We start from the raw sequence: 25,682 nt of genomic DNA, 5'->3' as shown, positions 1-25,682 counted from the left end.
ACAGTTAATCAGTTATCTAAATAGTTGCAGATTATTTTTCCTGATAATGAATTAAGACCCTGTCTAAATAGCCCTGATGAACGTACGTTGTTCTCATAGCACAAAATGAAAACCCCAAATCAGTCAGTCAAACTTAATAAGGCTTTTGTACAAACATTGTTTAGCTCCAGATCAAGGATTACAGTGCAGGGGCTTAGGATGCTGTCAGAGGATGCAGTTTGTGGGCGCATGGAGACGGTGGCGGTGCAGCTCGTTGTGTGCATCAGGAATCAAAGGCCGCCATTGTTGGAATGAGAAGCAGATGTTAGTGAGGAATTCTCCTGACTGCAGCAGTTTTTTCTTTTTTCATGCCTAAGCTTCGAACGCTGCCTCTCTCCATCTCCCTCCCTCCTGCTCTCTCTCTCTCTCTGCTGCATTTATCCACCCTGTACTCTCTTCTTTTTCTGTCTTTTTTTTTATCTTTGACACATATTGTACCTGAAGCTATTCTTAAATCAGCGTGGTGACAGGCACCTTCGGTTGGCCTGTTCCTTCTTCCCCAAGCAGAGAAAGTTTTTCTTTGGCTCCATCATCCAACAGTTGGACATAGAGACTCTCTGCCCCTCTGATGTCAATGGAGGAGGGAAAGAATGAGAAAGAGAGGTGTAGTTGTGACAGAGGCCCTTTCTCTGTATCCCAGTGTGGGATTTCGGTGTCATGCCTGACTCTGAGGTTTGCCACGTTGACAGAATCTCTTTTTGAGGCTGAAAGGCAGGAGGAAGCTCTGTTGGCTGCTCTTTGTGCATGTGCTGCTTTAGATGGACTTTAGTGTTGCATCACACTTTGCACGGCAGTGAAAGGGGGATGGAAAGCAGCAGTAATTTCATTATCCAGCACTCTCTTCCCTCACACAGTGCTCCCAGTAGAGACTGTGCAAGAGAATCCACCCTTTCATTTCACAGTGGACATTCCCTCTGTGGCGATGTCTCATGTGTAGACCAGACATGACACAATAGACCTTTAAACCCATCAATACTGACTATACTCAGTTATGTCTGAGTGAACCCTGTCTCTGCAAGAGACCAACATAGGCATCCACTTTCACTGTTAGCATTCAGCAATGTAATAGAATAGTCAGAGCGAGGATGCGTCTGTGGAAATCTGGAATCATATTTCTTTCTGAAAATGCAAGATGGTACGGCTTTAACCCTTCAAGGGCCATTAACTTTTCTGCAGGGAGATTGAGCTGGATGTGTGAATGTTTCCACCTTGTAAACAGATTTCAAACCCTGGCAAAAACAAAAATACTTGAGAGAAGCGTCTCAAGCATTTTAAAACTATTTTGTCTTGTAGGTGGGCTTGTAGGCTTGTACGTGATACTTTACGTCAGATACAGCAGCATTAGCTGCACATTTCCAGCAGAAAGTATTTAAATGACTTCTGTCTCTTCTTCATTGTCCTCTCAATTGGCGAACATCAAAATTGTGCAGCATAACCAGACTGTTTTGTTAGTTGGCGTTCAAGCTGGTTAAACCTGCTGTCCATCATTACTTCCACAGTGTTTCAATATAGCCGGACTCACAGTTTAGGCTAGCATTATCATCCACTCTGGAGAGTTTTTTTGAAGTGGTATGTCGGTAACTGAGCTACCACATGGTGACTGCAAGAACTGTGAGTGTTCAAAAGGAATAGGAGACTAGAAAACTATTTCCAGGCTGGTGCCATAGTCTGGCAGTAGTCTCCTACGCAGTATTGAGACATGGAAAACCTTCCCACAGTCCCACAGTAGTTTGTTGTATCACAAAGGTAACCAAAGAATGTAAACACATGGGGAACATACTGTGTAATTAAAGCATGATACAGCCTGATCATATACAAACACAGACATCTAGGGTTGCAGTAGTGCTATCAACAAACTAAATTCAATGCTAAACTATACTGTAAATCACAACCTACACCTTGGGTATCTTTGGAGCGGCTGCCATTAATCCCTTGCATGGAATATAAATCCAGCTTTAGTTGGTCCAAGTTTTCCGATTCTCTTTGTTGTTGTCCTGTAACTGACACCTCCCCAATCTTGCAAACAAAACAAGTCCAAACTGGGTGTTTTCTGCGAATATTATATCGGTCACAGCTTACTGGAATCACTCTCAGTCTCTGGTGGGGAAGCAAGTGATGGGGGGAAGTGATCCAGTTAGATGGATCTCACTTCTAATTAACCTTGCTGCCATCACACAGTTCAGCTGTTCTGTAGTAGCACCTGGCATATGGACGTGGCAAGAGCGCAGGAACATACCCGGTGCGTGTGTGTGTGTGTATTTGTGGGTGTGTGTGTGTGTGTGTGTGTGGATGCATCCAATGTACACGTATCTCTGTTTCTGTCTGCATGTACATATGTGTACATGTTTGTTTGCGTGCAGTGCAGTAGTGTTTAGTCAATGTCAGCAGTAGCACAGGGAGCTGTCCCAGTCATGGCTCATCAGCAGACTTTGCTGAGTGGCTGGTTGCCCGCCACACTGCACATCCAATGACCAGCTCTAATGAGAACTGATGCTGTATGTCAACAGTATGTGTATTTATGGCTGCTCTGCCCACAATGCACCCTGTCTCCCTACAAAGCAGTGTTATGTGTCGACAGCAGGAATATTGAATGGGTACTTAGCTCGAGAAGCACTTTTTGACTTTGCAGCACAGGTCCAAGCCTATAGTTAAAGCTGTTGTTTATTGGTATCAGTCCGGTCAGTAATTAAGGTGTTGTTTCCACTGCTGCTTGCTCTGTTGAGCTAACAATTTACAGATTTTAATTCAGGTTTTTCAATTTGATAGTCATTGCCCCTGCATATCAAGACCGAACTATCATTGCATAACATGCAATTTTTATGTCTTTGAATAACAACACTTATGTTGCAGTGAAACCTGAATTCTAATATATGTATGTAGGTGTGATGCCTTACAAGAAATTACTTTTCTACGTTGTGAATAAACCCTTTATTCTCAGAGAGCCTCTTTTAAAATGCTAATTGTTTTTCACACTGTAATGTGATCCTACCAGTATCTCTCCTATCTGTTTTTAATGACAACATGGCTTCAAGGTGAGTGACTCTCAACAGGAAGAAGTGATAATCTGGATTGATTGTTCTTTAACATTCTTTTGTCTGGTCTGAGACTTTTCACACCCTCTGAAGGTCTCACACGTCCTCAGGCACAGTTCATGCTGTTAGCTACTTGCTGCTCACAGGACAACTGTTAATGTTGGAGGTGTGTGTGTACACTCTCTAGCATGTGTGTGAGGGTGTGTAGTTGGTAAAGAACAAGGGAACACATTGCTGCCATTAAATAGAAGCAGCAAGTGTGAATACTTAACCCGAATTGAGCTCAGGCGAAGGATAGAGACAAAATTCCCATACACATTGTCAAAACATTCCTGTAACACTTTGTTGTTGCCCTTTGATAATAAGAGTTTCTGTTTAGTGAAAAAGTAAGCATTTCTTTCAAAACAATACCATTGCAAAAGATAGAATAACATTTGTTTAAAGACATTTCAAATACCTGTATTTCCCAAAGGCGAAGCTACAGTCTGACTCTTGCATTTGGATTGCAGTGAAAAATTCAACCAGTCCAAACAGCCGAAAGCATGTCAACAAAACTGAATGAGTTGACAAAACCGATGCCAGAAGGAAAACACAGAGCTGTTTGGCTTACAGAGTCTACACAGTCAGACACCTAGTCCACATCTGAACTCCCATGCTTAAGTTCCTTAATGGCTGTTCAGGTCAAGCTTTGCTTCTTTCTCTCTTTTTTTTTGCAGTATTGTATTTATGGTTTGTTAAAACGCCTCAAGTACAGAACTGGTTTTGTTATGTTTTAAGTGTTAGAAATCAGTTGGTTTTGGGTATGAGTCACTCAGTTTCTGTGTTTCCTTCATGCCTTATGACATCTCATCAGTTCCTCTCCAGACAGATGTTCACATGTTCCTCAGGAGTCACTGACATTCCCCTGAAATGATGTCATGTACTCATGGACACAAACAGGAATGCTGCCCTCTTTTTATGTCTGTCTGCCTTTAATTTCTCCTGTCATGTCAGACTCTTTCACTGGGAACATATTAAGCAGATTTGCTGTTTTTAAATGCTAATTTAGATCTTCAAACGAATTCGTCATTTTTACGTCATCCACGTTCTCATACTGCAGAACACATCTACATAGTTTATACAGAGGAAAAGGTTAAGTTGCTATGCTAACATAAAATCCTCCCTCTGTCTCCACAGTGGCTGACTGCAGCTCAGGTCCCCATGCTCTGCCTTGTGAGTGCTGCTTGGCCTGCTGAGCCCCTAGGTGCTGGTGTGTCTGTACTGGGCTGCAGCTGAAGCAGGGTTACAGTGAGTGGTGGTGTTGGTGCCTGCGGTGGTGGAGGCGGGTCATCAGAGGGCCCAGAGCCCTGGTAGCAGGCGGAGGGGCCTGTCTTGTCCCAGCCACACGAAGATGAACAAACTGAACTTCCACAACAACAAAACCATGCAGGACCGCCGCTGCGTCTGTGTCTTTTTGCCCAATGATGACACGCTTAATGTCATAGTCAATGTGAGTACAAACATAAACAATTTCTAATCCTATAAAAGTAGAACAGCAGGACTTACTATGGAGGGTGTGTCTATTTTAATTATAAAAACAGGCAATTTTATTTTCTGGTTAAGCTTTATTTCCAAATATCTATCTGGATCTGTCTAAAGGTAGCAGCACACAACCCTGTTAAAGAGACAACTTGTCATTTTTACTATTTGTTTTTTGTATGGATTAATCAAACAAGATAAAAAATGTTTATTACTGAGCTTTAGAGGTGCTGATAGATAGATTTTTGTTGCCTTTGGGCAGAGCCAGACTTGCTGTTTCCAGGCTTAATCCTAACATAAGATACAGCTGCTAGCTGTAGCTTCATATTTATCATACAGACATGGTGTCAGTCTCATCAACTAATTTAAGGCAAGAAAGTGAATAAGCTTGACAAAATATTCCTTAATAGCTTACACTGACAGCTTCTAATTTCACAACAAACTGTCATTCTTGGCAGCTGTTAGCTGAACAAAGCTTTTTTGTGATGTAGAAACCTCAGGATTTTATTCCTCTGTAAATTAACACCTGTTTCATTTATTTTTGTTCTAAAACAACTGCTCTGTGTACAAATTTCAGTTGTTGGTGGAAAAGGTTCCTACTTGAATTGAAATCCATTTAAACATGCACAAGCCACAGCCCTGCACCTTTCTGAGCTAACTGTTTATGGTGGTTCACAGCGTGAGGCTCATATCAGACATCACCAGTGGGGCATTTTGTGTGTGATTATCTGTGTTTGTGTCATTTATCCAATGGCTAAAAGATGATCTTAGAAAGCTTAAAGTGAGTCTCCTCGTCTTCTCTCCTCCTCAGGTAAGGACCCTGTGCCAGGAACTGTTGGTCCAGGTGTGTGACCTCCTGAGACTGAAGGACTGTCACCTGTTTGGACTCAGCGTTATTCAAAGTAAGACTTCTCATTTCAGGGATTACTAAGGAGGGAAACATACCAATGCTTGTTTATCTGTCTTTTAACTTGATTACTCATCAGCTGAACAGAGCAGCCCTTGTTTTCAATGACTGTCCCTCACATCTCATCCCATTTCTAAATTAGTGGAGGCTGACTATTCAGTTGTTTGCACAAAGACCTCATTTTTATTTTATAATACTTGAATTACATGGTCACATCATGAAAATTATGGAGTGAATGCAGTCGGAAAGAGCACTAGAGCCACATAAAAACAGTGTTACCATGCAGTTACTTTCCTCAGACCAATAACTTGGCTGAGAACCAGGAATCTGTCCTAAACATAGCATCTCTCACCTATATGTCATGGCAGTCTCGCAGGAACCAGGGCCTCCTCGTCCTGACTGGCTCCCATTGTTCAGTGAGGCTAAAGTTGTTTTTACGGTGACGATACAGTGAGGGTCGTACGCCTGGAATGAGTCACTCCGTCTGTGCTATGGCGAGGCAGACAGCGGGTGACAGTTGTAGACAACTGCAAAGGAAGAGTAAATCGCAAAGGCGGCGTTTTCAGACAGCTGGCATCCAGATGAGCCAATGACAGCCGGGCAGGTCAGTTGAGCAGGAGCCAATGGGTCTGATTGTGGGACATTCCTGAAGTGCTTGTCTGAACAGCGTGAAATCCTCAAGGCAAACAGAGGCCACCCACTTACTATGTGTCACCGGCTGTCCCCCTGACCAGAGCATCATGCATCTGGTGAGCTGCCGAGCTGCTCACGGGTTGACACAGGTTCAAATGCTGTATGTCTATGTTTTTTACAGTTGAGACAGTCTGAACGTAGTGAACCTGACAGGAGCTTCTAACGACTTGCCTGGTTTAAACGGCTTTAAATGAGCCAAAAAGATTAGTTTAAGATTAGCTAAAAAGATTAGAAAATCAATACAGCTGAATACAGATTAATTGTTACAGCAACATTGAAGATATTTTATTGGTTCCAGCTGTTCAGGTGTGATTATTTGATGTATTTGTAGTCCTCTGTGATAGTAAACTGAATACCTTGGGATTGTTATCTGTTGGTCAGACAAAATAAGCAATTTGAACATGTCATTTTGGAGTCTGGGAACTTGTGTTGAGCCTTTTTATTTTACTTTAGTTTCTAAATTTATTAACCAGTTGAGGCACATGCTTGAGGTTTCTGCCTCAAAAGGAGGTATTTGTTACCAAGTGCCTGCTCATGGGAGAATTGTTGGGTCTCTGTAGATTAAGATGGTCCTGACCTGCTCTATATGGAAAGTGTCCTGAAACTTGGCGCAGCTGTGAATTAGCGTTGGATTTATTGGTTCAGTTTTGTTCCACTCTCAATCTACTTTTTTCATTCAAGCATCTCAGTACTCACACTTTTTCAACCTTTTGTGCTACGTACATACAACACCTAGATAATTAGCTGATTAAATCTTCAACTGCAATCAGTCAGAAATTATTTTCCTGTGTATGTAAATATACATAATATTCTGTTAATAGAACACTACAGAACAGATTACTAGAAAGTAACTCAACTCAAATCTTAAAAAAACATCGCCCCTGGTCTTTTTACTTCTGTGGTGATGTATAACCACAAATGGTTAGTGAAAACTTTTCACAATGAGGTCTGTGGATTAGCCTGAGCAGTAGGGATATTGTTTCTGGAAACAGACTCTGCTGTTGAGCTTTTCAAATCTAATATTTGGATTCTTTAATCACCACAAACGAAATATCATTGACTTTAATTGTATCTGGATAGCGGCAGAAGTCTTCGTGGTGGAGATCTCAAATTGTCCCCAAATAAAACCAAACCTGTCTTCATGGGAAGATACTGCTTGGGCTTTCAGGATTTTTAAAAATTAACTTAGTGAAAATAAGGCGTTTAACATGGATCAGAACATTAAGGACATCGTAGTAATGTGTCACTACTCAGAATATAAGTATGAGTCATAAAATGTACAGTTTACTATTACAGTTCACAAATTTGATAAATGAATATGTACTGATGTTCTACTTATTTTGCTTTTTGAAGGGTTTTTTTTATTGTGTAGAAACTCAGTCAGATCAGCAGGCCTGCAACTCAGGAAAGGCGTCATTTCAGGAGCAGATTAAGACATGACAGAGTGAGGTGAAGAAATGAGGAGGAACACCAGAGGCTCGGAGTACAAAGGGAAGCGCAGAGGCTGTCTGATGTGATGGCTCTGAGGCAGTCTTTGAACAGGGAGCATTCAGGGAGGATTTCTCAGTGCATACACAAACATGAAGGCACCTATAGATCCATATGTACACACACACGCACACACACTGATGACACAGAGAATGAGTGAGCTAAATCTGCTACCCTCTTTGACAGATAATGAACACATCTACATGGAACTGGATCAGAAGCTTTCCAAATACTGTCCCAAAGAATGGAAGAGAGAAGCCAGCAAGGTAAGAAACCGGTGAATTATTGAAGTTCAATCAGAGTTTAATAGTGAGCAGGAGACATTAAATGTACTCTTTAAAACTCCACAAGGCAAGGTTCAGTTTGTAAACATTTAGATTATTCTCGAGCATAAGTCACAAAACTTAATTCAAAAGATCCTCAACCTGAGATTCACAAGATTTATCCAAATAAAATTCAGCATCAGGTAGATACGCTTTTCTCTGTACAGGCATGATAGTACAACACCTCAACCTCATTGTAACAACACTCCAGAAAGTCACCACGAAATAGTTACAGTCCGTAATTCCCCCTAAAACCACAAATTGTTGTTTTTACATTTTTGTTTGTGTATGGGTTAGACAAATGATATGTTAACCAGTCAGTTGTTGGCAGGGATATTTTTGAACTTTGGAGAGGTTTTTAAGCTACTTTAGAGCTAGCCAGCTTAGCTGTTTTCATCCGCTTCCAGTCTCTATGCTAAGCTAGGCTAATTGCCAAGGGCTTCACTTAAGAGAAAACCTTCCCATCTAACCCTCAGAAAGGAAGCACAGAAACGTTCAGTATTTCCCAAAATGTTAAATTATTACTTTAATGTCCCATAATTAAAATTACTGGCCTGGCCAAACATTGAACTATATCGGACAATAGAAATAACTTAATTTAGTTGTTTTTTATGTAGCTGTATTATTCTGTGTACTAAAAGATCAGTCATGGGACTCATAGCCATATATATCTATGTGGTGAGACTACACTTGTACCTGTAACAGCAGATAAAAATCAAAGGAAATGAGCTCACCAACATTAGCTATTTTCACTCCTTTTAATTTTGGTATGCTTGGATATGAACTGATGCCAGATCAGCCCAGTTGGTAAACAGTAGGGTGTGGGGTTTGCTTGTATCACATTTCATAACACCTGAGAGATTACGTTTGAATGTTTTATAACACAGCCATTTACGGTTTAGTAGCTGCACTATCGAGGCTGATAAGTTGCCTAAAAACCGCGGTTTGCCCCACTTTTAAACCTCCACACACTTGATTTACAATTACTTGTTTCATCTGATATACATGTTAAAATCTGCCTGTTTTAGAAAATAAACAAGCATTTCTACGCTTCTTTTCCAGGGAATCGACCAGTTTGGGCCTCCAATGATCATTCACTTCAGAGCTCAGTATTACGTAGAGAACGGGAGATTGATCAGGCAAGTAAAGTCCCTCAACTGACTGTACACAACTCACAGCCACAAGAAGCATGACAGACCTGTACAAACTGCCCTAACATCACTCAGTTTAACACCAGTTAACATACCATCCAGCTAACTTTGCTTTTTGTCTGCCCTGCAGTGACCGGGCAGCCAGGTACTACTACTACTGGCACTTGAGGAAACAGGTGCTGCTCTCACAGTGTATCCAAAGGGAGGAGGCCTACTTCCTCCTGGCAGCCTTCGCCCTGCAGGCTGACCTCGGCAACTTCAAACGTAACAAGCACTTTGGGAAGTACTTTGAACCTGAAGCCTACTTCCCCCCATGGGTGAGTATGTCCAACAAGTACCCCGTGTGGGCTGAACCCTCTTATGTCAAATTCATCAGAGAAGAAGAGATGATTTAAGATGACTGACCATCCCACACCTGTTCACCCTAAACCACATGTGGCTTTTCCCTGTTCCTCTGCACCTCCAGCTGCACCTGATCACATCTTGTAGTAATGTCACAAAACTTGCCATATTTCCTTTCTGGCCCATATTTGTATACGTACACTTACCTATTACATGTAATTACTCAAGGGACGGTTCACGGTTAGGGCAGTAACTAGCAATTATTTTCACTATGAATTAATCTGATCATTATTTTCTCAATTAATCAGCTAGTTATGAGTTTATGGTGCCATGAAAAGAAAAGGTTGTAATTCTATAATGAGGATCATGATGATTTTGTTATTAGATATTGAACAGTGTAGAGGCAGATAGAGAAAGGGGCATGACTTGCAATGAAGGTCCCTGGCCAGAATGAAACATTGCAGTTATTTGGTACACACTTTAACCATTCAGCTAGTGAAACGCCCCCCGGACACTGTTGTACTATATGGTATTTTAATTCCCTTCTTTTGCAAGGCTGTGGCACATGCAAGAAGCTTAAAAGTAATGTTAAATGTGACTAATGCAGTTAACACATTACTGTATTAGACTGGTAAATCCTTCTGCGGTAAGTCTGTCTGATATTCCAGTGAGTCACACTGAATGTCCTTGTAAAACATCAGTGAGCTAAACAGGTCTCAGATGAAAAAGACCCAAAATAGATTGCTGTATCACTGACTGAGAAGCTAAAACGTACAGTAAAGGTGTGCTCTAGGCTGCCAGGCAGTGTTCTGTGTCCTGACCTGCACTGTGTATGCAGTTTGTCGGAGTGAAGCCACCTTCCATTAATCACCTTGACCAAACACTTACGGACAGCTCCAGATCTGAGCATGTGGGATAATGAGAACTGGGACACCGAGTTTATTTTTGTCCCTGGAAGTGGCACACACACTGTTGTTCTTTTTAAATCTTGAGAAATGCTCCAGCTGACATGGCCCTTCTGGCCACACTGGCACCCTCCCCTCTCCGCCACCACCATCTACCTCTCTGGCTATGACAGCCACACCCGTTTGATTGCCCTTCACTTCCTGTAATTAGCCTCCTGCCTGCTTATCGCCAATTGAAACTAGCGGTGACAGGAAATTGTTTGATGATGAGTGCTACCCTACAGTAAATCTCCTGCAGATTTAGGTGCTTTGAAAGCTCACTTACAAAATCTTCAGAAGCCACGTGCAAAGCTTAATGAGTGTGTTTCCGGTTTGTGCCTCTGGCTCTTGTTCTGCCTCTCCAGGTTGGCATCTGTCTGCCCTGCGGCAGGGAGCTTCATTACCCTCATTGGCATCCTGTGCTGCCATTCTGTTGTAATGAATGTGTGCAACTTCACGGCAGCCAAGCCTGACGTTTCCTTCTTTCTCTCCCCACACAGGTGATAGCCAAGCGCGGCCGTGAGTACATCCTGAGGCATATCCCAAACATGCACAAAGACCAGTTTGCTCTCACAGCTTCAGAAGCGCACCTCAAATACATTAAGGAGTGTGCCCAGCTTGATGACGTCACTGTCCACTACTACAGACTCTACAAGGTGAGAGATGGTACACAATTTCTGCAGCTCATTGGATTTCAGGCTCTTCCGCTGTATCAGATTTGACTCGAATTACGCCTGATGTACATTTGATGTCATGTCTTTACACAGGACAAGAAGGAAGTAGAGGCATCACTTACATTGGGATTGACTCTACGTGGTATTCAAATATTTCAGGTATTCCACATTTCTTATGATTTTAAGATTTTAATCATGGATTTGCTGCGTGTATTCTGCTTCATTTATTTCTAATTTCTGAAAATAAGAGCGCTACAAACATTGTCTGTCTTATCGGCCAATATTTGTCTGCTGTATTGAGAATGTGAAAAATCTTCCACTGTGGTCAAATTATTTCAGCCTCTTTTAAGAAATATATTGAAGTCTCTGTTTTTGTTTTTGTTTTATATTATTGTAAATTGATCTTCATAAATCCAGAATTTGCATCTTAGAGTCTCCGATTATTTTTGACCACTTTCTAATATAATACAGCCTAAATGATTAAAAAAAAATCTTAACAAATAAAGCATATTGCTGCAGTCTTGGCTCTTGATTTGGGAAAATACACAAGCAGAAAAAAAACCCACACTGGCAGATTGTTTTAAACAATCAATTGAGTTTCAGAGCTGAATAGTGGACAAAAGTTTCTTCTGAAGATGGAGTTTTCTTGGTGCGGTACTGTTGCACCTGTAGTTATTGACTTGACGTGTGTGTGCTTCTGTGCTGCAGAACGTCGGGTCTGTGAGGCAACTGTTGTACGACTTCCCCTGGACCAACGTGGGAAAACTGGTATTTGTGGTGAGTCAGATGCACCATCACACCTTTTTCAACACATAGCCCAGAGAAACACTTTTCATCAGTGCCGTGTTTTGTTTTGTTTTTGTTTTTTTTTTTAATGCTCATTCCAGCAATGACGAAACCCAAGCATCCCCTGGCTTATGGCGATGTTTATGAAAGCCTAGCTCCTGCTCAGGGTTGTGGAAATTTTTACGCAAGGCTTCTTTTCTCTACACTGCTGTTTTATCTTAGCCCTGCAAGTCCTCTGGAACTAATCAGGGATTTAGAAAGACTTTCATTGCATGCGCACACGCACGCAGACACTGTATACATATTTTCATGTAATCAGCAGCAGTATTTTCTTTCATTTGATATACTTGCTTCTTGATTTATTCATTTTATCAATTATGATTGGTGTCCCTGTGCCCCTTAAAGGAAGTCCTGTTAAATCTTCTCATCTGTGTTCTGAATCAGGCTGTCATTAAGCTGAGCACAGCAGACGGTTAATTTGCTTCCATAGGGTTTCTGTTATCACAGGAAGGCCAAGAAGCTTACTATATATCTGTTTCACTGTGATGGCTACATGCCGGCTGTTAATCACAATCCAGAGAGGTCATTATTTCTTATCACTGCTTTTGCACAAAAAACAAGCCCTTTGGTTGTAATTTTGGCTATGTCTTTATTTTTATACAATTTAAAGGACTTCATAAGCAGGTTTCTTGACTGTAAAGCCCCTGTCCCAGAAGGTTTTGATCCAAGAGTGGTGAGTTTTGCTTTGGCCTCATTTTGGTGCAAACAGCAATCGCATCTGCCACACAGTTCACGGGAAAGACATCCTGTTTTCCTCATTCTTGTTTTTTGGCGGTTTTCCTCGCGTCTGCTGTCTACAGCGTCGTGAGACTGAACCGGCGGTGGCGTGGCTGTGGTTTCACTGTGGACGTGAAGGGCCTCTCGTGGCCCTGTCCCACCCTTCTCCTGAATAACAGGCTTTCTCCTCCACCCCACCCACAAGTCACGTCATCCAACACCGCTGCCACCACGGCTGCAGCTACGGCCGAGCGAGCCAGAGTGAGCAGCAGGGCGGAGAGATGTGTGGGTCAATAAACACCAGATGTTGCAATGGTTTCAGGGGGATTTTCTATTCAGGATATTGGCCAGGAATACTTTAGCTCGTCTTTGTATCAAGGTTTAAAGGAGGGAGGGGCATCTGGACATCAATGTTTCTGATGCATTTATGCTTCTCTTAAGTGTGAGAGTTTGATCTACTCCCCCGGAAAGCTGAAATGAAGTAATCACCCTTGTGTCCTGTGGTGTTGGATCTGAGACTCTGCCTTGACCTCGCCAGTACTCTGGTTTATGGTCTTGTTGAGGGGATTGTTGGATAAAAACGGCCCGTGGAGTTTTCGATGTGTGTGGCCTGTTAGGGAGGAATTGTTGGAAGGGGGAGAAGGTTGTCTAGCTGTCCTGAGTGGAGAGTTTGGATGGACTGTCCATTTGTGCTGCATGAAACAAGAAACTTTTCAAAGAGGCACCTGAATACCGTGACACTAGTCTGCAGCTGTTTGTGTTACCAGCAGCAGAGATGCCACTGATTCAATATGTGTGGATTTTTAATGATCTTTACCCACAACAGATTAACAGTTAGAGTGTGAACAGAGACTTCTAGTAGCTAATGAATCATGATTTTCCATGGTGGATCTATCAAAATCTAAACAACTTTTGGATAGAAAAAAAGATGCATGTATATGCCATATTAATTTCATCTGGGATGGATGGGAGAGATGGGAAAGATTCCCAGAAGGCAGAAAATAAGAAAAATAGAAACGATAGGAGTGGCAAAATTTGAAAACCTCAATAATCAACAATGCATTTTTTGACAGTACTAAGGCTCACACCTACTTCATTTGGTCCAAAGTTTCTGACTTTTCAGTTTGATCCAAACCAAAATTACAGGTGTGAAACCTCCCTTGGACCACAGTCCAGACCAAACTGATCCTTGGTCCCTCAAAAAGAGGTGGTCTCGGTTTGGATCTGATTTAACTATGGATCAGTGTGAAAACCTTTTTTTTGTTTTGGACTTTTCAGACCAATTACAGGAAGTTGTGGCTGACTACCAGAAAAATGAAAAACAACACAATTCACTTTATAAAGAGTCAGTTGGGAGAAAATCACAAAAATTCAAACACTTTTCAATTCATTTCTGAGAGAATGAGAGAGAGAGAGAGAATTGACAATATGCTGACATACACTGACATCAGACGTACACCTGATTACAAGCCAATGACAGGAAGTCACAGCTCATGTAGGTGATGACGGCAGGATGTGGGTATGTCATGTATAGTTCTTAAGTGCGCTCACATAATTAACTAGATGAAATACATGGATCAAATTACATGATGCAAGGGCTGGTACCTCGGTTCAGTGGTGAAGGCCCACTCACAGTCTACTCTATCCTATATATAGATGTTTGTGTCGAAAACAGGCAAAACAGTGTCAAACTGCTTGTATAAAACACGTATAGCACCACCCACAAGGCCAATTATGGCATGTGTGAGTAGTGTAATTTATCCTGAAAATAACAGCAAGATTGACAGCGTGCCTGACTAAGACATGTAGTAAATATGCCCCCAGCCTGCAAATACAAGGAGGAAATCACCAGGGAGAATAGAGATTTCATGCAGCAGTAACCTGTCTCACTCAGTTTGGCTCTTTCACACTTAGGAGCTGCCCAGTACGATTACAGTGTTTCACTGGTGGCCACCAGGAGCTGAAGAGGGGCAATTTGAGGTTAAAGAGAAATACTCAGCTTTAGGGATGGAACAGAATTTCTTCTTCATTTTCCCACCCAGAGTTTTCCTGCAGGTCGAGAGATTTGAAACAGGAAGTCTTTCAGCCTCAACGATACCTCTGCCCAGGGAAAATGATCTTTTATAAGAAAGCTACTGTCGATGAGCTGTCAGTTTTTATGAACTCATTTCACTATAGTACGAAGCTGAATACCTATAATGTGCTTCCCTACCTTTGCAGGGGCTTTAAACATACTTGGATTAAGCTGGCTTCTTTAAAAACGTCCAGCTGAATAAAGTGAAAGCTCGGTCCTGTGGTCAGAAATGTGCAGCTCTTTGTATTTTCCAGGCCTTTAAACCCACCCGTCGCCTTTGAAAGTCCAATCCCTTGCAGAAATGTTTATAGGTCTGTATTGAAAACAACCCCGCTGACACTAAAGACAGCTGTTATTTGGCCGAGCCTCTGCCAAAAAGCGCGGGAGAAAGCACAAACCCACCATTTTAGTTTTTCCATGCATTCAGCCAACATGTCCTCTTCCTGGAAAATCATCAAAACTGCTCAAAAATGCTTTGTTTCACTGTCTGTGTGAAGAAATGAAGACCAGATACATCAACTGAATGATCGTTGCATTGTGTTTGGCTACAGAATAGTTTTCAAGATCAGACTTTGTTCCTTCTCTGTGGTTAGCCTTCAGGACTTTCTGGCACTCAATCATAATTTCAAATCTACATTCCTGTTTCATAATCCTAAATTACTAACTGCTATAAATCACAGAGTCCTGTAATCAACATTCATGTGCTGCCTTTTTTTTTTCCCTCCTCCCTCTCTCAGGGGAAGAAGTTTGAAATCCTTCCCGACGGTCTGCCCTCAGCCCGTAAACTCATCTACTACACAGGTTGTCCCGTGCGCTCTCGCCACCTCCTGCAGCTGCTCAGCAACAGCCACCGGCTCTACATGAACCTGCAGCCTGTTCTCAAACAAGTCCGCCGGTTGGAGGAAAACGAAGGTATTTTCCACCAATTTGTATTGTTATCTCATTTCTTATCTTGCCTTACGTTGTGTAAAAACACAATGTATGAATGTATATAAGACCAAATACCCACCCCATTGTTGTAGGGGTCCCATTGGCAGATATGTGTGTGGATGTAAATGATTGATTTTATATTTTTTTTTACCTTTTGATTTTTTCTGCTTCATACCTACCTTATTTAAATGTTGTTTGTAATGTGTTTCATTTTGACCCAAATGAAGGCCACAAGCTGAAACACTTTGGTCTAAGATTAAAATGGTTCTGTATACCACAGGTGTTGCTGGAGTTTTGACCCCTTTAGACTTTTTTCCCTTCACTGTGCACCTTGGAAGTAGGAGAAGTTGTGCCAGAAACCCCTACTCTGCCATAAAACAGTAGCATAAATGATGTAAACCTTTTAGTGGTGGTTAGTCCTTGAGCAGCTACTTTGTCATAAATACAATAGAGGAAGGACCAGTAACTTCCTGGAGTTTCTGTTTGTTGCCTGGCAGCTGCTTGCAGCCAGCCAGAGTTAGTTTGTGAACTTAAGAGCTGCTGGTAGGTGGATTTTGTTACTTGTTACCAGAGCCTGGCTAGCTGTTTCCCCTGTTTCCAGCCTTTGTGCTCAGCTAAGCTAACAGGCAGATGTTAGAGCTGTATTGATCTTCACATCTAACTGTCCCAGATTCGTTTAAGGGGTATAATTTAAGACAGTATTTCAACATTTTGAACAGGATCCAATCTGTTGTAAATATTACAATGTGTGTGTTTCGCCGCTTTCAGAGAAGAAGCAGTACAGGGAATCGTACATCAGCGATGCTCTCGAACTGGACATGGAGCACCTGGACAAACGTTCCCGGGCCAGTGGCAGCAGTGCAGGGAGCATGTCTCATCACAAACGCCTGTCCCGCCACTCCACGACTAGCCACGGCAGCTCACACACCTCCGGCATTGAGACGGACAGCTTCAGGGCCCCGGGTCAGGCCCCGCACAGGCCCCTACGAACCTGCAGCTCATCGACAACCAGCCACGGAAGCTCACACACCTCCGGCATCGAGAGCAGCGGCAAGGAGCGCATACTAGATGATGATGGTAAGAGTGGAGAGTTGATGTTGAGTTAAAATTTAATCCAAAATGATGTCCTGTTCACACACATTGAGAAAAATAATAGAGTAAAAACCATAAACTAAAAAGAGCATTGTAGCAGATTTAAGAATAAACAAGGACATCAACATTTTTTATGACTGGAGCTGTAAGTATGGTAGTGGCATTATGTTGTTTTTAGTGTTTAAGTAACAAAATTTTCACAACAATGATGCAACCTTGCATCCGTTTCAAACTTTTTCTTTTCCTTTTCACAAAAAAGACATTTGTGTCAGCAGCTTATTAAAACAATACAATGAGAACTGGCTTATCTCCAGATTCTTAAGTTATTTAAAGGTAAGGAGATCAAGGTATCTCCAGAGACAAAAAGTACAGAAACAGAACTTCTGGGACTTGCAGTCCAAAAACACAACAGCAATGACTACCTTTTACCAACACTTGTCCAAAGATAATAACAAGACGCTCAAAACATGCAGATTACAGTTTGAAGTTGTACAAGTTGTAGATATCATAAAGATTTTGTTCTGAGTTTTCATAATTGAGACAACATTTGTTGCCTCAGAGATTGAGATGCTGGTGGACGACCCCAAAGACTATGAGGAGCTTCATGAGATGGCTCTGGACCAGGATCTGTGTATCCACATCACTGAGGACATGTTGACCATGTCGCCTGATCAGAGCAACGGATACTCAGGTACAGATGTTGTCTCACTGTTTCTGTCTCTCTGCTGTTATTTATTTACCCATGGTGCACTGACAGAAATGTACCAGACAACCATAAAAAGGCACGAAAACCCAGAGTGAATTATTTTCTTTATCATTTTTAACGGTTACCACCAAGCAAGTCCGCGCTGAGCCGAGGGAGTCGTTTCATACTGCAGCTGAACGTTATCATCTGTTCTCCACAGGACTGATAGTGAAAGACGTCAGCTCCTCCACCTCCAGCTCCTCCGAGACCGTCGTCAAGATGAGAGGACAGAGCATCGAGTCTCTGCCACAGGTAAATCAGATTTAATTCACAGCAGTGTGTCGGCTTGTATTAGCACAATACACAAAACATGACATCGTTCAAAGACGGCAAGTAACGTTTGGAGAAATGCACTTGAGAAAAATCTATTCTGAAATGCATTAACTGTGGTAAAAAATGTTTTTGAATCCTGTTGTACTGTTTGGTTGTCAATTGTCTTATTTGTATTGATAACTGATCAAAAGTTAAATGACGTAGATGTCTTCTATATAGCTTTTTGATCTCTTTGTATTTTAGATGGTAAATGTCAAGTTTTGGCATCAGAATCAGTTCAAGAAAACCACGTTGTTGTTACCACAAAGCAAAGTAAAAGTCACAAAGTGAAGTGGGACTTCTGCTGTAGATATCTACAGCCTCGCTTTTGATTTATAATTAACAAATTAAAAAAAGTTTAAAAAAAAAATTTTTGACGGCTGAATTTTCCTTTAAGTTGGTCACATATTTGATGACCTGCAGCTTTTTCATAATATTTTGTTGCTTTCCACTTGCAGACATCTGCGTGCAGGAAGCCTCAGTCTTCGACCGACCGCCACAGCCAGTCTCTTGACGATGTCCGACTCTACCAGAAGGACTGCCTGCAGTGGGCGGAGCTCTGCCAGGACACCGCCCACAGCTACACGTTCGGCTGCGCCCAGGAGCTCAGCGACGGCGGCGGCTATCAGGGCCTCGCCGATCAACGCGCCGGCATGCTCGGCGAGCAGCACCATCCCATCAAGAGAACCAACAAGTACTTCTCCCTGGACCTGACCAGCGAAGAGGTCCCAGAGTTCGTGGTGTGACGGAGGTGGAAACGAGGCGACCTCAGGGTGACCTTTTTCGCTCCTCCGTGTCAGTGTGGAGATGTTTCAGCCCTCAGGGAACGAGACGAGAGAGTGCTAGAGAGGTGGTTTCTATTCTTGGCAGCGATGAATAAAGTGGCAGTAAGTTGGCTGTCCCTTCACTTACCACTTCGGACGAATAACACTTAATAAACGAACAAACATGGAGGATCCTGGCTGAAATGGGAACTTTAAGAACGAACACTGGGTTCAAGAGAACGTGTGTCTTTAAAAGGTAACCCAAGCTGCTCCCCTGTGTGAAAGGAAACAAAAGGGATCTTGTCATCTTCTTTTAAAAAACATTATTATTCAAATCTGTCTCCTCCAGAGCGGTTTCCAAGAACCACACGTTGTGTTTGCCTGCATTATAAAGTCATAAAAAGACTTTGTGTGCATGCACATACTGTAGGCTTACAGCAGACAGAGACTCGTGCACGCACAGACACAAAGAGCATATCAAAGATTTTCTCTGGAGGACACAAAGGACAAAATCACTCTGAGCTACGAACCAAAGACAAGAAATGGAAATAAAAAGAAATGTCCAACTCATTCTCATGTGTGCAGACGTGACAACATTTCAAAGTCATGGCGGGATAAGATGAACCCATAATCCTTTGAGAGAAAGCAGCCATGGTTTCCTCGACGCCACTTCATTTTACCTCAAGAGGAAGTGCAGTGTGCCAACTCCCCGCTCTCAGAATGGACTCTTAATCATGTGAACACACACCCGACGTGCCTTCATCACACTATGCAGGTGTCACCCTCGCCTTGACAATCACACACCCTCCTCACACACCTTAGTCATCTTTAAACATCCAAGCCATTAGAATTCAAAGCTCGACTTTATTTTTAAACCTCGAACACACACTGCTTAAGAAGATCAAGCCAGTTCTTCAGCATCTTAAATGTCAAAAAGACTTGATTTCAAACTGTTTCATGTCCTGTGAAATCCTGCGAGGAATGAGGCCGAGTAAGTTCCTACATGTCCTGGCATGCGTTGAGTTTGTGGCCACAAAAACTTCCCTGTAATCTAGACTCAAGATGGAGCCCGGGTTGGCTGTCGGCCAAAACAAACTGTACATTTTGATGCATACATGTCTTCCTTTCTGCTCAGTTTTATTTCGTTCTTGTTGTCTTGTTTCGTTTCATCTGTCATTTTAAACTGGAATTTGTTACATTTTTTACTCTGCATCCTGTCGTCTTACCTGAAATCTTTTCACATGTTGTATTTTTGTATGAACTGTCCAGACTTGTGTTGTAGTTGAACAGTTATTCTGTGTGCAGTCGATTTCATTAAGTATTACAAGCAAATGTATGTGACAGTATTAAGGACATGTGATGTTTGTGGCTCTAAACAAGACAGACTGGTTTTAGAATTTTAATCTCCCTGTTAGACTGTGGACGCTGACAGGATGTGTTGCGAGCTGTTATTTCTCAAAGATCCGTGGTATGAATGAGGACAGGAGGTTGTTGCAGGTTAAAAACAGGATGATTTTACTCATTAATCATGCAGCTCAAATTCAAAGTGCCACCGTTACAGCTTTGTCTGACTTAAATCAATCATGTCATGCTTTTTTAAAGATACAACCATCAGATTTTTAGCTTCTTTGTGCTGAAACACAACCTTGTACTCTTGTTTGAATGGGGTGAAAGACACTGCACCACAAGCTTTAACCAGTTATATTTTGATTTTAAGATGAAATCTTAATGATGAAGTTCTACATACAACTTTCCAATTGGTCGAAATGATCCTTTAAGTTATTGAAAAAACACTTACTGAAAAAGACTGGACTCTGCTGTTTTGTGGTATATCAGGAAGAGTTCTTCATTTTGGGAAATACACTTGATACTGTTTGTTGCTTAAAACTATGGGAGGCTCTACATCATGTTCATGTTGGTAGACTAAATATGAAGCTACAGCCATAGGACGATTAGCTTAGCTTAGCATAAAGGTACTGCTCTAAACCTCTAAAAGCCACTAATTACCACCTGATTTTTTCTAAGCTGTACAAAAACTGAGGTGGAAAAACAACAATTCAACATCAGAGGACTATTTGTTAGCGTGGAATTTACTGCTCCCTGCCAGGAAATAATTTGGCTTGTAACATAACATTAATACACAACATGTTGTTTTCACCCTTTGGTTTTTGTACAGATCAAACAACAGACAATGTGTTCATGAATGAGCAATAAAGGTGCTGGGAGATGGATTTTGTTAGCTTTGGACAGAGCCAGGGTAGCTGTTTTTCCCCGTTTCCAGTCTTTATGCTAAGCTAAGCTAACCTGCTGCTGGTGGTGTCCTCATATTTATCCTACAGACATGAGAGTTGAGAGTAACTCTTTGCAAGAAAGTGAATAAGCACATTTCCAGAATGTCAAACTTTTCCGACAAATGTTCAGTGTTCACTGTGTTATATGTCATCTGAAAAGGCGACGCTATAATTCTAACATCTTGAGACCCACAGAGCTGTTTTACAACTGTCAGTCAGCAAAAACAAACAAATAACATGATAACTGTCGTCAAACTCCAGATGCTTTTATTTACTCCCTAACTTTGTTGCTAAGCTGAGCTCTATGATGTATAATTTTGTCCCTGTGGCTCAAACGTTGTTAGCATTTCCAAACTCATACAAGACTTCATTACAGGCCTTTTACTGCACTCTTATTATTTTTGAGTCATCTCAGTACAGCTTTAAGTAACTATTATCATTTAAACTCACTTTTTTCACATACTGGCATTACAGCATCTGAACAAGGTTTTAAAAAACACATTTATGTAATACATAACAAATACATGCATTTGATAAAGACCACCTCTATATTTCTTTCACTGTTTTAAACTTATGATTATTTCTTCTCATTAATGGAAAATGTTTAAAGTCATTTTTGATGGATGGTGATGTTTCTTATATTAAAACAGTATGTGTTAAGGTACATAGCCATACAGTCATAACCCATGTCCTTAAAGTCTTCACAATTTGTTCTAACTTCCTTGTCTGACTTCAATGTATGGTCATACTTACACTTTGTAAGAGTCTGTATGTCTGTGTCCATAATCCTTTCTGTGAAAGGATCTCCATTCAGGAAAAAATGAAAGATTTTTTTTGTCACCCTGTAGTTAAAAAAAAAGATTTGTTATTATGAAGTCTGGTCCGTGCCTTCTTGGTACTAATGCCCTCAATATCCAATAAAAAGGTACATTTATTTGCCAAAGTTCCGCTGTTTTGTGGTAATTTCAAGATGGTGCAGTCTCTTTGCTTTTAAAGTCTGCAAAAAGACAATATAATATAGAATATACATAAAGAAAGTCATTTCCAAAAATAGTTCAGTAGTTCAATAACAAACGATGCTCACTTTCCAGTCACTTTATTTATTTTTTACCCCTCCTGTTTTCTCTCCAAGAACAAATAAAATATAATAGCCATTAAAATATAATTAATATGATTATCAGATAAGAGTATTTCTGTTTGTCTTACATCTCCAAAGCGTCGCATTAGCTTGTGCTGCCCTCTGGTGCTCACTTTCATTTTAATATCAGTTCGGCCTGAAGGTGGCAGTGTTGTCTGTCACATAAGCCACCAGCAGCGCTGTTCTTGTCCTCTTATCTCCAGGACTCTGTGCTCCCTGTCCATTTTAAATTTGATGTATCAGCTCATACAAACTAATGACTTTATTATGTCAGAAAAAGCAAAAATGACTCACATAATTACACATTTTATAGCTCTGATCCTTAAATTTAAAAAAAAATAAATTCTGCTATTTGACAGTGCACATTTGCAGTGTGGAAGCTTTTATTCAAACATGAGGTAACTACATTTTATTTTTCTGAAATAAAGTAGTTAAATTTGCCAAGAAGGCAATTGGTAGCATTTCCTCTCATCTTCTGTCATTATCTAAAGGCAGAGTTTCTGTATATCTAGGCGTTTGTCTATGACTGTATCAGCCCAGAATCTATAAAAGAAAGGTATTACAATATTTGTATCTGTTACACAGTTTGCTGGTGATCCTGAATCTTGAACATGCTACGTTACTGGATATAACACCACCTGCTGAGGAAGACCACTACATGCGGTTGAAAGCTTCGGCAGCATCAAGTAAGTAGACCTTGTGCTGACATTTTCTTTTTCTGTGTTTTTAATTTAACTGTCCTCTACACACAAACACACTAACCTCTGGCTGCAGATGTGAGCGCCTCTAGTCTTTACTACTTCAAAGAAAACCCTAATCCATATAAACACAGAGCCAGTATTTAAAAAAAAAAGACTACTCATGCAACATCCAGCCAGAAAACACTAATCATCACCACAGAGAGACTGATGTACAATTTAAGAGAAAACATGGATGCTTTCCTCAGTGAGCTCCACCTCCTTCCTCCACCACAGATAACGTGTCTCCCTCTCTCTCCCCTCCAAGCTCCACAGCTGTACAGGAAATCAGTCATGCACCATCCACTGCTGTCGCCATGGCAACACAGAGGGGGAAATCCATTCTCTGTGTCTCTGTCACCACCCCCTTCTCCCTCTCCTTTCTTTTGTCTTGTTGGATCAGGTGTAGCTCCGCGTTCGTGTGTTGCTTTTTAAATTTAAAACGACGGAGGTCATCGTGCGCTGACCTTAACGGTGCTTCTAATGTCAGATTCATTTCTAGAGGTTTCTCCCATTTCCATCCTTTCTGATGCTTCCATGCATCTTATCTTCTCATCTATGAGCATCTGTGTGTGTGTGTGTGCGCGTGTGCGTGTGTGTGTGTGTGTGTGAGGGGTGGGGGCAATCGTTTGAGCTGATTGTTTGAGAGTATTAGGTGACAGTGTGTCTCCAGCAGCAGTGGTGACCTCTCCGTAAATCCCATGGGGCATTGGGGCAGAACAGGCGGGGCGGCTCTGCTCGGCTCGGGCCAGCAGCTGCCTGGAGGAGCCAGATGGTCGCAAATCAGAAATGAAATCCAGGCCCCTCCCCCGCCAGTCGTGATAACCCCACCCCTCATGCGTGCACGTACACACACACATACACACACACACACACATCATGTATCATATAAACACTGTTCACACAGGCTCATTCGAGCATCCTCCTCAACCAAAATCACCATTGTTGTTTGAAAACCCTTTTAAACGTGACCGTATTTCAACCAATTAGGTGAAGAAAATTTTACGACACATTGCGCTCAAAAAACCCTCAAAACATGATTAATCTGAATCCAAGGCAGTTTCTCTCAGTTCCTGAAAAGATGACATGTTTTAGCTCCACCTTTATACAAAACAGCACTATTTTTTACGGTAGAAAAGGCTATTTTAGTCATATTAAGACTGTAAGTCACCACATCTGCCCGTGTCCTCTTAGAGGTGGATTAACAGCACTTAATAAACCAGCCTATTAACCAAAACAGCTGCACTGACACCACAAGCTTCAGAGATGATCCCCAGAGCCGATAATAAAATATAGTAATCAGATTACAAATAGACAAATCTCTGGATTTATCTCTTCTCCAGTGATGGAGGGAGGGGTCACTGTTACTGTCTCTGCCATTACTAAACAAAGCCATTACATACTGTAGCTTAGGGCAGGGACTCCCAACCCCGGGTACTTGTACCTCAGTGGGTACATCTGCAGTTGGAGGTATGTGAAAAACTGTGTGCATGAAAACAATTTAGCAAGTGAGCAGAAAGATCATGAAGGCTGGTGTCAGTGAAGGGGCACGTGAGCTCATCTGACAGGGCTGTGGGGGGACGTCACTGGAAACCACTGGCTTAGGGGACCCAGGAAGGGCTATCACAGATCAGCGTGGTATCCTGGCGGCAGAGGCTTCCTGTATTCGCCTCCACAGGAACCATGACTCATTAATTCTCCATCTTCCTCCGTCTTTCCTTGGACATGTACTGTAACTGTGCGCTTCACAGAGAATAACATCTGCATGAATGGAGCTGAGGAAAATGTGATTCACAGAAAACATGACGTTCAGTTCAGACAGTATGGTGAAGATGAGTAACGTTAGCTGAGTTTCCCTTCAGGCAAAAGACGCACATGCATGTGCAGTATGCTCATACAAACAATGATGCATAGCTGTGTGCATACATTTGAACACGTGCATGCAGTCTAATATGCAAGCCTCATAAACTAGGAAGCTTTTAGATTGTGTACAATCCTCATAGTTTATATAAAATGTAAAAAATACAAGTGAGTCGGACATAACCTCCTATAAATATTAAATGATGCTGTAGCACCGCTTATCAGTGAAATTTGCAGGATTTCTTGGTGTAATTCATATGAATCCATCATCTAAATTTGGTGTGTGGAAGAGATACAGCAGTGTGTGGCACATGTAACCATAGGCTATAGGAAACTGTGGCATAAACTGTAAATGTACCTATTTTGATCAAGACTGTATGAAATTTGGAGCAATGTTTAAACAAGAATCTATAGCTACACTAGCGGCTCTGTGAAACTGCAATTATGCACAGCAGTGATTTGAGCTAAATGCTAAACTTTGTATGCTAACATAGTCATAACAACAATAACACCATTTTAGTTTGTTTGAACTAAACATGATATACAGCTGAGGATGATGGTACTGCCTTTAGATTTGCAAATATGCTAGCATGGCTAAAAACATTGGAAATGGCTGACAATCCTTTCAGACAGGCCTGTATGAATTGATTAATCTAAATCCAGAAAAAAAAATTTTGTTTCTTTATGTGTTACTTGTTATGGCCAAAAAATGCAAAGTGTTTTACAATAGGCCAAAAGATTATGCGATTAAAAAAAAACAAGATTCCACCAGACACATAAACATACATATCGAAACATGTGGGATTAAAAGCGTAACCTCATTTTTTAAGGTAACACCTCTTCTCAAATACACACCAGCTGCACGCACTTGGTCTTGTTGATCTGGCTTTAATTGCGGGTATCCTGCACATGCAGAAAATCCAGCACACAAACACTGCGAGAGAGTGCAGCGAGTGCAGCACGCTGCTTGTTTATGCACGTTGTTCCAACTTTGGTGTGTAGCTGATGAGTGAGTGAGTGTGTGAGTGTGAGTGTCTTTCTCTTTTTGTTTTAATCTTTGATGGC

General features: G+C 41.5%; 1 protein-coding gene across 1 annotated transcript in view; it reads left to right on the top strand.

Annotated features, from left to right (window-relative positions):
* The window catches only part of frmd6 (FERM domain containing 6), a 28,757-nt gene extending 6,938 nt beyond the window's left edge, over window positions 1–21,819 (top strand). The window contains exons 2-14 of the mRNA XM_041954489.1: window positions 4,248–4,560; window positions 5,401–5,491; window positions 7,864–7,943; window positions 9,063–9,139; window positions 9,282–9,468; window positions 10,938–11,093; window positions 11,205–11,270; window positions 11,820–11,888; window positions 15,486–15,660; window positions 16,447–16,755; window positions 17,330–17,461; window positions 17,676–17,767; window positions 18,286–21,819. Of these exons, the coding sequence (XP_041810423.1) occupies window positions 4,462–4,560; window positions 5,401–5,491; window positions 7,864–7,943; window positions 9,063–9,139; window positions 9,282–9,468; window positions 10,938–11,093; window positions 11,205–11,270; window positions 11,820–11,888; window positions 15,486–15,660; window positions 16,447–16,755; window positions 17,330–17,461; window positions 17,676–17,767; window positions 18,286–18,573 (1,821 nt within the window). The 5' untranslated portion in view covers window positions 4,248–4,461 and the 3' untranslated portion in view covers window positions 18,574–21,819. The remainder of the gene's footprint in view (window positions 1–4,247; window positions 4,561–5,400; window positions 5,492–7,863; window positions 7,944–9,062; window positions 9,140–9,281; window positions 9,469–10,937; window positions 11,094–11,204; window positions 11,271–11,819; window positions 11,889–15,485; window positions 15,661–16,446; window positions 16,756–17,329; window positions 17,462–17,675; window positions 17,768–18,285) is intronic.
* The last annotated feature ends 3,863 nt before the right edge of the window (window positions 21,820–25,682 follow it).

Source organism: Chelmon rostratus, chromosome 15, assembly GCF_017976325.1.
Source record: "Chelmon rostratus isolate fCheRos1 chromosome 15, fCheRos1.pri, whole genome shotgun sequence".
Taxonomy (NCBI): Eukaryota; Metazoa; Chordata; class Actinopteri; order Chaetodontiformes; family Chaetodontidae; genus Chelmon; species Chelmon rostratus.
Note: the sequence above shows the minus strand (reverse complement) of the source record. Positions and strands in the feature narration are given on the sequence as shown.